General features: G+C 41.2%; 1 protein-coding gene across 2 annotated transcripts in view; it reads left to right on the plus strand.

Moving 5' to 3' along the window:
• Positions 1 to 12016, plus strand: part of ints1 (integrator complex subunit 1) — a 124195-nt gene that overhangs the window by 85404 nt on the left and 26775 nt on the right. For both annotated transcript variants that reach the window (XM_060840789.1, XM_060840790.1), the window contains exons 33-38: positions 268 to 408; positions 3278 to 3458; positions 6223 to 6346; positions 8130 to 8260; positions 8694 to 8781; positions 10071 to 10318. In XM_060840789.1, coding sequence (XP_060696772.1) covers positions 268 to 408; positions 3278 to 3458; positions 6223 to 6346; positions 8130 to 8260; positions 8694 to 8781; positions 10071 to 10318 — 913 coding nt within the window. The remainder of the gene's footprint in view (positions 1 to 267; positions 409 to 3277; positions 3459 to 6222; positions 6347 to 8129; positions 8261 to 8693; positions 8782 to 10070; positions 10319 to 12016) is intronic.

Genomic DNA, 12016 nt, shown 5'->3' on the forward strand with positions numbered 1-12016 from the left:
ATACACACAGAAACAAGCCCTTTGGCTCAAATGATCTATGCCCATGTTTACGCTGCATATGAGATTCCTCCCACCTTACTGCATCTATTCCTGTATGTATATCTCAAAATTACAAAATGAGACAAGTAAGCGCAGGGTTGGCTGATCATATGAACGTAAGTAAAATGCTCTCTCTACCACAGAGCTTGTTTGTAAGTTCCTCTTGTTACTTGTAGTCTTATCATTCTATCATGGCTAAGAATAAATAATAGGATCATGTTTCCACAGTTAGAGCTGGTTTCCGGCACCTGGCAGAACAACTGACCTACCGGCAGGACCAGGAACTGATTGATTCAGCAGTGCAGGGAATAATCTCAGCTCTGAAGGCTGGAGAGAACTGCAATGTGGAGCCAGAGCTAAAGGCAAGAGGTATGAACATTTGTTATATATCCTGTCAGTACTGAATTAGTAACTGGATGGAAATAAAATTCTGGGTCAATAACTAAATTGAAATGTAAGAACTGATCATGAATGTGTTACACATAACAGAACAGCAGAGACCAGTTTTGGTCTGAGTCTGGTCTGTATTCGTAAACTGGAGTCAAAAGGATCTTTGTTTGTATAGCACCTTTTAGCCAATGAAATACTTTTAGAAGTAAGTATTGTAATATAGGCAGTGTGGAAGCCAGCTTGCAGACAGCAAAGACCCACAAAGAGCAATGCAATTTCAACCAGATAATCTCTCTTAGCGATGATGGTTTTGAGGAACAAATATTAGCTCTAAGCCACCAGAATCTCCCCAGTTCTTTGAAATATGCAGTGGGCCTTCCTTCGTCTGTTCTGAAGAAAGAAATGGAGAGTGATGCTATTTCAGAATTAACCAGTGGTTCTGGGACTAAAGTCAATGTAAGCCCAGCACGTTTTCTTCCCTAACAAACATTGCTGAATCAGCGTATTTTTATAACATTCCAACGGTTTCATGATATCAGTTTTTTTTATTTCTAGATTTTTTTTATTTAAGTGAACCTCACAGATCTCAAGCTTCTATAGTGAGATTTGAATATGCGTTCCCTGGACTATTAGACCAGTCACAGAATCCTGGACGGAACTAAATTGGGATGCATGGTCCTGTTTCTCAAGCCCTTAGCACATCAACTGAAAGCAGCCTTGCACAAGATTAACCAGAGCTATGGCATTCTATACAGCACAGAAACAGTCCAATTAGTTTCTATTAGTCTTTGTACTCCATGAGTTCCTCCCATTCTTACCCTCACCTCAGCTTTTGTCATATCGTATAATTTCCTTTTCTCATGTGTACCCACCCAGTTTTCCTTCTCAAGCGTCTAAGCCATTTGCCTCAATTACTTCCTCAGAATGAGTTCCACATTCTACTGAATGAATACATTTCTCATTTCCCTGTTGGGCTTAGCAACTACATTAAATTAGCCATAATACTTTGAAACTGATATGCTTAGTTGAGTCTAATTAACGAAGAGGCCTTGGATAAACTAGCCATGTCTTAACAGTGTGGGATGCAACTAAGATAGCTAACAAAAGATTGAGATGTTCTGCTTGGAAACACAGTGCAAGCATCCTGAATTTCTACACAACTGTATAATTAGCAGGTCCAGTCACAATTTGCATGATTGTGAGTTATTGACAAAGGTGCTATTAAAGAGGCATAAGATATAGGAGCAGAATTAGGCCATTTGGCCCATCAAATCTCTACCTAACATGCTCCTCACCCCCATTTTCCTGCCTTCTCCCCATAACCCTTCAGCCCATTATCAATTAAAGATCTCACTGCCCCGTCATTCACTGCATTTTGGGGTAGCGAATTCCACAGGTTCACAACCCTTTGGGAAAAGTAGTTTCTTCTCAACTCTGTTTTAAATTTTCTACTGCTTATCCTAAGACTGTGGCCCCTCGTCCTAGAATACCCTAGGAGAGGAAGCATCCACTCCACATATATTTGAGTCTTACGTTTTATCATCTTGAATACCTCAATTTTATCTCCCCACATTCTTCTGAATCCCAGACAGTATAAGCCTAAACTATTCAATTTCTCTTCATATGACAAACCCCTCATCTCTGGGCTCAATCTAGTGAACCTCATTTGAACTGCCATCTGTGCCACTACAACTTTCCTCAAATAAAGGGACCAAAACTTTGCACCTGTGCACGTGCAGTCTCACCAATGCCTTGTATTGTTGCAACAATAATTCCTTACTTTATGTTTTATTCTTTTAGTTATAAAATCTAACATTCCATTTGCTTTCTTCGTTATCTGCTGTTACCTGCATGATCCTAACCTATCAATATCTTATTTCCTCATTGCAATTTACTATCCCACCTATTTTTGTGTCGTCTACAAATTTGTCTATAAAGCCTTCTGAACCTGTATCCAAGTCATTAATGTACATTGTAAATAGCTAGGGTCCAAGGATCGAACCCTGTGGCACCTCACTAGTTGTGTCTTGTCATCCAGGAAAAAACTAATTTATCCTGACTCTCGGTCTTCTGTCCATCAGCCAGTTATCTATCCAAGCTAATAAATTAGCTCTCATCCCATATGATGCAACCTTATGAATTCACCTTTTGTGCAGCTTCTTATCAAATGTCTTCTGGAAGTCCAGATATATTATATCTACAGGATCCCCATTTTCCACTTTGCTTGTTATATCGTCGAGGAACTCTAGCAAATTAGTCAAATGTGATTTGCCCTTCATAAAGCCATGCTGACTTTGATGTATAGCGCTTTGACTTTCCAAATGTCCTGATATTGAGGCAGATGTAAAGGTGAGGGTTGAGGGTAATGATGAGTTGTGATGAAAGCATAAAACTCTCCAATTTTACAGGGTAGGAAGAGTGGTCTGTGTAATATATCTAGAATGTTGCTTTTTTTAAAAAAGTAAATAAGTTAAAAAATAATATAATAATGCTATTTAAATTTGAAATCAAAGTATTTTATGAGTATGAAGTGTCTGATGTAACTTTTCTTGTCCTGTTGGATAGTGGCATTTGAAATAGCACTTTTTGCCACTGAGCTTCTAGGAGGACTTATTTGTCTCTTATCTAGCTTTTTGTTGTTTAGGTAACGAAATACTGAAAATATGTACAGGAATTGCCTTTAAAATAGGCTTAGAGCTTTTTACCAGTTAACACCAAATATGGCTTTTTTTCAAAATTTAACACCTTATATACAGTTAAACAGTTGAAGTGTTTCTACCTGTGTTTTTGTTCTGATTTCTGCTTCGTCAATGAACATTATGTCATCACAATTCTGTCAATCCCACAGTTTTAAAGGGTTTGATCGAGATCCAGTCTCCCTACTTAGAAGAACTCTTGACTCTTGTCCTCACTGCCAACTCAGAAACCGACACAAAGCAGGTTGGTTCGGATCCAGTAGCCCTGATAACCATGCTGCTTCAACAGGAAGGAGAAGAGTCGGCTGTGAAGATGGAGATCGACAATGACAGGTAGCTTCAGAGGAACAATGTAGGATATGGGTGAGGCAGAGGGGTTGGAGATAATGTGCGAATGGCTAGTTCAGGAGTTAAATAAAGGACATTTAGTCAGGAGTCGTTGTGAACAAGTGGTGTCAGGCTCGTGCTGTAGGAAATGGGAGGCTGCAGTTCCTTTATAGGACATTGAGAATCAGGCTGATAGCATTGAGCTATCTAGCAGTCATTTGCCATAAGTTAGCATAACAGTTTGTCATCTCTAAAGCTGTATCGTTCACGCTGATGGTTTGCATTGCTCTGGTATCCCCACCTTAAAGTGGCAGTGCAGTTGCTGTCTATAAAAACTTTCCACAAGTTGAAAGCCACAGAAAGCAGTGGACTTCTTTCAATCAGCACTTGACCCTCGTACTGCTGGCAGAAAGCGTTGAAGGTTTAAGGATTCCTTCCTTTTGCTGTAAGTTCTGCTGAAGGGTTATGCCCTTGTAATCCCGACTGAGGTCAGCTCATCTAAACTCCAAAGCCCTGTTAATCCTCCCAAACTAAGGGAGACCAGCAGAGAAGTTGCTGAATCTGAGAAGCTTTAAATGCATAGTTCGTAATCTCCAGATTTACGAGCAGCATAGATGTTCAGCAGTTTCTCTAACCTTTGTTAAAGCTGATTGAATCCAATCTAAATTTCCATACTGTAGGGAATCTAATCTTACCTAAATCGGGTGCTATCAAGCAGCACCTGCAACGGCATAATATGAGATCTCGTGCTGAGTTTGGGTTCTGCCATGCATTTGGCTCCTAACCTCATTACAGCCTTCATCCAAACATGGGCATCAGAGCACAAAGCTGAGAGTGATGGCTCTTGACATCAAAGCACCATTTGACCAAAGTGTGACATCAAGAAGCCCTGGCAAAGCTAGAGTCAATGGGAATCTCTGCTGGTTGGGATTACAATTTGCTTAAAGGAAGATGGTTGCAGTAGTTTGAAGTCAATCACTTAACCTCTGGACATCCTCAGGGTCTTGTCTTTGGCTCAACCATCTTCAGCTGCTTCATCATTGACCTTCTCTTCATCATAAGATCAGAAGTTAGGATATTTGCGATGTTCAACACCATTTGCAACATTTACTGAGCTGTCTTTGCCTTTGTCCATTTGCAGTAAGATCTGGGCAATTTCCAGGCTTCGACTCATAAGTCAGAAATTCACCTGTACCTGTACCAATGTCATCTACTGCATGCGTTGCACCCAGTGTGGTCTCCTCTACATCGGGAGGGACAGGACACCTTCTTGTGGATCGTTTCAGAGAACATCTCTGGGACATCCGCACCCACCAACCCCACCGCCCCATGGCTGAACACTTCAACTCCCTCTCCCACTCAGTCAAGGACATGAAGGTCCTGGACCACCTCCACCACCAAACCATTACCACTCGATGCCTGGAGTAGGAACGCTTCATATTCTGCCTTGGGACCCTGCAATCATACGGGATAAATGTGAATTTCAACAGCTTCCTCATTTCCTTTCCTCCCATTGTCTCTGTCCCAAGCCTCCAACTCGGCACCACCCTCCGGACGCATCCAGCACTGCCCCCTCTGACCTATCCCCTTCTCCTTCACCTTCATCCACCTATCGCTTTCCCAGCTACCTCCCCCCAACCTCACCCCCCCTCCCATTTATCTCTCAGTCCCAATCCACAAGCCTCATTCCTGATGAAGGGCTTATCCCGAAGCATTGATTCTCCTGCTGCTCAGATGCTGCACACTCCAGCACCACACTCTTGACTTCAACTGATAAGTGGCAATTCGTACCACACAAGTTACCCTCTCCAACAAGAGACAATATAATGTTCGTCCCTTGACAGTTCCCGCTGGTCAGAAACTGAACTGTACTATACAAACTACATAAATACTCTGGCTACAAGATCAGGTCAGACGGTAGGAATTCTGTGACACTTCACTCACCTTCTCTCTCTCTCCCAAACGCCTGGTTCCCCATCGACAGGGCACAAAATATAGGTGTGAAGGATTTTTCTCCACTTAAATAATGAAGTTCCAGAAAGCTTGACACCATCCAAGATAAAGCAGCTTGCTTGATTCACTCTCCATCTGCCACCATCAGCGTTCACTCCTTTCACTACGAATGCACAGTGGCAGCAGTGTACACCATCTACAAGATGCACTGCAAGAACTCGCCACGATTCCTCTGGCAGCAGCCTTCCAATTTATGACCTTTGTGACCTACAAGGACAAGTGCAGCCAATACATGAGAACATCGTCATGTGCATGTTCCCCTCCAAGCCACAGACCATCCTGACTTGGTGCCATATTGCCATTCATTCATTGTAGCTGATTCAAAACCTGGGACACCCTTCCCAACAGCACCTTGGGTGTCCCTACACCCCAAGGACTGCAGCTATGAAAGAAAGCAGCTGACCACTTTATTCCCTAAAGCAGCTGCAGCTGAATAATAAACGCTGGCCGATCCATCAGCACCCACGTCCCAAGAATAAATAAAGAAAATCGTTAACTTGCTTTTTTCTTCCAAATACTTTTGTATCTCTTTTATGTTTCCAGGATCAATCCATACATTACAGAAGTTTAGTATTTCTTTCAGGCAAAGTAACATCGCCGCAAAGCCTGTGGATCAGTTTATTTTGGCCATTGCTACAGAGTTGATGGACCATGTTAGCTGGAATCTGTCCTCCCTCTGCCAGTTAGAATTCCTTCAGATAGCTCCAAGTTACTCTGCAGCATTTTACCAGCTTTGCTTTTTTCTTTGCTTACGCAGCGCAGAGAGGCTTAAGCCTGTATCCGCGTCAGGACTGTTTATTGACTGGTTTGAGCTCTTGGACCCTGAGGTTATTTCCTGCTGTCCTGATCAACAACTAAAGCTCCTGTTTGCCGATCACAAGGTAAAAAAAAACTAATGATGTGTGAGAAACTTTAAAGGAATATTATATCATACACCAAGGAGTAGGCAGCTATGCCTAATTAACTAAATGAACATCAGCAAACTCATTAACCCTGGAGTGTTTCTGCTTCAGTTATGTGCATTCATTGCAATCTCACTTCAGTACGATTGGGGAGTTCTTTGCGATTAACAAATTGAAGATTGTTGGCGCTGGAGAAATTGAATCAGTTTGCCACTTACTGTCCAGTGCTGATGTTGGTGGTGAGATTTCCTCTGTTGACTGGAGGACTAGTTAGCACAAATGTGAAGCTCCCTGTAAAACCTTACAGCAAACAATGTTTTCTGAGTGCGTGCCTTTTCAATTTTCCCCACGTGGACCACCAACATCACCCTCTTTGCTTCGCAGCCAACCTAAATCCCGACGTCAGTGCAAACGAAGGACAAAGAGAAAAGGCAGATTAATGTGACGAGAAACACACGAACATCTGGATTTCTCATGTTGTGGTGGAATATGCTTTGCTGACTTGGTGTCACCTCCCTACCACAACATTAGATTCCAAGGGTCAATGGAGGTACAATCGCATCCTGCATCCTGTTGACTCAAGAGCAGCAACTCCTCTGAAAATAACCATAAAATGAGAAAGACTGTTCATAAGGTTACTCCACAAACACTACCTTCACCTCTGAAGAGGTGAGCAAGGTGTTGAAAGTCACCGGGATAAGTGACACCTGTCCAGAATTGTTCAAGAACGAGTAGCAAATAAATGGATGTAGCTTACCAGACTCACTTCCAGCATCATTGACACTGGCATAATACCAGAAATCTGGCACAATTCCAAAGTCATTCCCATCCTAAAGTCAGGAAAACCTGTCCACAATTCCAAGTGTTACTGACCCATTCCCTCTGTCTTCAATCTAAACGTTAGTTGAACAATTCACCCTTGGCTGTATTTGAAAGCCTTCAAAATAAGAAAGTGGACTTCAGGGAAGCTAAAAGACTGTTCTGACCAGGTCCTTGCACTGCTACCATCATTTGAGGCAGAGTTTCTGAATACTGGATCTGCCTTCATAAAAAATATTTAAAATACATGACTGGTAAATGTCTCTCAGAGTAGCTTGGGTGGACTTGTACAATGAATGCAATGCCAGCATGTAAGCACAGCCAGCAGTTGGGAAGGCAAAAGGCATGTTGACCTTTATTGCAAGAGAATTCGAGTACATGAATAAGGAAGTCTTTCCATAAATGTCCAAAGCTTTGGTGAGACCACACCTGGAATACAGTGTACAGTTTTGGTCTTCACATTTAAGGAAGAAAGTACTTAATTTGGAGGGAATACTGCAAAGATGCTCCTGATAGGACAATTCTTTTAAGCCACGAATCAATATGAGGGACTGAGTAAATTGACTTGTTCTTCTGATGACCAGAGAATATTGAGAGATGTTGTCATTGCATTACAAGATTCTGAAAGGTCCTGATGGGGTAGATACTATGGTTCCTTCTGCTGGCTAGAACAGAGGGGCTCAATCTCAGGATTAGCGGCTGATCACTTAAGATTTAGAGACAAGGAGAAATTTCTTCGCTGAAAATTGTGAATCTTTCAAATTCTCTATCCCAAAGGTTTATGGAATCATGGGGAATATGTACCATAAAATGGGTAAAGTAAATAGGTAAAATGGTAGAAACTTTTAACTTATGATCTTATGACCAAAGCATCTTTTGTGTCGTTAGATGCCGTTGTTTTGGTCCTTGTGTTTACCTGTACTCTGCTCTGAATTGCCTCCAGATAACTGGTCAGCCAGGATTGCAGCTACTCTCATTCCGACCCTACCTTTTGGCTGTCCTCATCCACCAATCAAATTGGACCACATTGCACCAGTGCATCAGCATTCTGTTGAGTAAGCACGGGGAGCTCAGGTGAGTCATAACTGCAGGCACAAACCAAGAGTTCAGACATTTACAATTGTACAGACAGGAGTTTGGATCACTTGAACCGCAGTCATGGTAACTGCATAAGGGAAGGTCTTATTTAATTAGTTTGATATTTTGTTAGTTAATTTAGAAAGAAACTAAAATACATGCACATATACTTTTGCCAGCACTGACCTGTGCAAGTGCACACAGTGTCAAATCTTCAGTGATAGTGCTACAGTCAATGTTTATTTTCGCATTCGATCTGGGTCATGCCCCATTTGTTTTAATTTCATAACACGTTCTCTGTTAACAGAAACCATTCGTCAAAATGAGCAATTAGCACAAAATTTGTTTTCCTCACACTCTTTTCTACTTCCCTTCTTTACTTCCTTTCTTTCTAGTGACCACTGAGTCAATTCTTTTCTTTTAACTGCAGGCTTGACCCCACAGCGTGTCTGGATTTTCTCTCAGCCTGTGTGCATATTCCAAGGATCTGGCAAGGACGTGACCAAAGAACTCCCCAGGTAGGATTCACAGTGGGATGACATGGGAGAAGAACCAGTAGCTTTCTTCAGACAAGTGGGAGTGAATTTGAGAAGTGTGCTGGTTCACTAGTGGCGTAATCTGTTAGGGACCTTTGAGATTTCTGGATCTGTTTTTAGAGGTTTGGATTAAATCAGTAGAAGTAGAAAAGCAAATTCTGCTCTTTATATCGAGTCAATGCAAAGTTCTTAGCTTTAAAATTAAATTCACTAGTTCAGGTATGATCTCAAGGTGCACTTCATTACACAAGGGACAGCAGAAAACTAGACGACTTTCCTCAAAAGCTGTTAATCAAAATGTGATGAGTATTCTTTTTGTTAGGCCAAGGGGTTATGAGATATTATACTATGGCATTAAATGTAGAGTTAAGATGTAGATAAACCAATGTTTATTTGAATGGACTGGGGAGACAGAATGGTCTGTTGTTCCTATGTTTCTGTTGCTGGCTATACCCTGGAAGTAGCTCCTGTGGATGCAAAAGGCGAAAATGCTGGAAGTACTCAGCAGGTCTGACAGCATCTATGCAGAGAGAAGTTGACTTAACGTTTGGACTTTTGATTAGAAACAATTCTGCAATATGATGTCTTGCAAAATCATTACATTTCTCACTATAGGTGAGTTTGAAATCCCAACAGCAAGACTGGAGCGACTAAATCAATGCAGACATTACTAACCAAGAACAGAACTATCCTGCAAGGCGGCATGTAGGAGCAGAAGCAGGCAATTGATCATACCAAGCCTGTTATATGATACAGGAGGATCATGGCTGATTGGTCTCATAATTCCATGTCTTTTAATACCCTGGACCAGCAAAATCCAGACAGACCCCTTCAACCTGCTTGGAAACATTGCACTTTATTACAAGTGGGGCACAAAGCTGTCGTCAAATTGAATGATGGAAATTTACTATTGTGGCTTGTGACAGAACACTGACCTCATTAATCTATTCTGGCCTTGCAAAAGGCCTGTGCAAGTAGCTTACTGACTGTCTTTGCCAAGCTGACTTAAAAGCAAGTTAATAAAACCACAACGGTGTGAGCAGTGCACTTGCATTAATTTCTGTTGGGATAGGATTGAAATGCAACAAAGTTGTGTTAAACTTGTATGAAAATACGTTACAACAAATGAAGTGTTTGAAATACAGTTGCTGTTGTGCTGTTGGAAATATGCACACAACAAGCTCCCACAAACTGGGCTGCTTACCCAACATTGCAATATTGTCTGCCTCTTCATTGCCTGATGTGAGTCTGTGTATACTCTGCCATTTTAGAAACACACCAAGGAGTATGTCCTGCGCTTGAAGAAGGCGGAGCTCATCAGCCTGGTAGATATCATTCTTTCAGAGTCCGAAGTGAGAACCTCCAACGGATCGCAAGCTAACAAATCTGCTGAGGATGTCACGGGTACCCTCATCCAGTCACGGCTCCCTTTGCTGCTCAGCAGTTGCCATGGCAATTTGGCTAATGTCAAGAAAGTGACTGAGTATTTGATCAGTTGCATCAAACAGTGGGGAGACAGGTAAATGTAAAAACAAGTTTCATGTTGTTAACTGGTAGTTTTGTGCATGATGACCAATCTTGTAGTACATTTCAGGAACTGTGTATTATTTAGAACAATGACTTGCTGCAGTTCTTTTTTTGAGAGACTGACGTATATCAGAAAGTACCCTTAAGAAGTTGATTGCACAGAACTGGGTAGATTGCTGCATGTTAAAAGCAAGTGCAGCCATTTCCAAGGTGCTGTGGGAATAAATAGGGCTTTTTTTGATCAGTGTATGACAGACACAATAAACAACACTCATGTATACTCACTACACTTCTCTACTTTAGAAAAGGCTCTTTGTCACTTTTCTTGCGTGTTTCATGCAGTTTGGTAGTATGGGCCTCATTATTCAGCAAGTTGTTCAAAGTCTGTGCTCACAGCCAAAAGAGGGAATGTGCACTTAAATAACACCTTTCAAGTCCCATAGTACTATAGCCAATGAAGTACTTCTTTTAACATGTACATACTATGGGACATATAGCATCCAATTTGATCACGAGATCCCACAAACAACAATATGATAATGACTAGGTCATGTGTTTTTAATTTGGGCTTTTGGGTTGAGGGATAAGTATTGACCAGAATAATGCAAACTCCCTTACTGTTTTTTTTTCAAAGAAACACGTTTGCATCATTTACATCCTGTTGAGAGGCTTAACAATTAGAGAATGCAGTACTTCTGAAGAATTGCACTGGAGTGTCAGCCTTGATTATGTAGGTTGACTGAAGTTTGAACTTAGAATCATCTGACTGTTGTCTAAGTGCCACTGCTGTGGAGTTGAGAATTGACAGTCAGGGCAACATGCTGGAAAACTGTGGGCACCCAGGGGGATTGTATCCCAGCACAAGCCATCTCTATTTGAAAAAGAAGGGGCAAAAATTGCAGGGGGATAGAAGAGATAAGCAGCTTCACACTGACAGAAGAGACTGTGCAGCATGAAGTGTTTCCTCAAATGAATTTCTCAGAAGCTGAAGTAGTGACAAATTTGAGATGTGCATTATCTTAATCTACAGAATGTAATGTTTAATTAGGCAATAAATTATCAACATCCACCCAATATTTGACCACTGGGGTTTCAAGTGAAGATGGATTCTGGGGTTGTGTTCAATTAAAATTTTAATTGAAAGTTGAATGTGACTTTATTCTGAAGAATTGTCAATTTATGTGCTTGAAAGAAACATAACTTCACAAAGGATTATCATGTCTGAGTGAGTCAAAGGATTTAAATGATAAGTATGGGAAATATGAATGCTATATCTCATTATTTCTAAATTTAACACTTGCATTAGGAGGCAGGTGAGGGTTGCTAGTGTAATACAGTGCACTTATTTGTGACAAGTAAAGGTACAAGGTAGCACTCATCTTTAACACCATAAGTAGTTGACTTGTTGCATTGTGGTTTAACAGGAAAAAAGAAGTGTACAAAGATCAAACTAATGAGTTGATGGTGGATTATGCAAATTAATATAGTAATGGAATTGGGTGAATCATGCTTCACTGCTAAAGGTGGATTATTGTAAAACTGCAGTCCTGTCCTAAGCACACGATTCTGTTCAGCATTAAACAGAAAGGAACATTTGATCTGCAGAAGATGTTTGCTTTAATTCCGTTCTTGCTCAGTGCTGACTCTCACTGAATGCCTTCCTCACTTATGTGCATACAAAGAGCTGAAG

Source organism: Hemiscyllium ocellatum, chromosome 20 (genome assembly GCF_020745735.1).
Source record: "Hemiscyllium ocellatum isolate sHemOce1 chromosome 20, sHemOce1.pat.X.cur, whole genome shotgun sequence".
NCBI lineage: Eukaryota > Metazoa > Chordata > Chondrichthyes > Orectolobiformes > Hemiscylliidae > Hemiscyllium > Hemiscyllium ocellatum.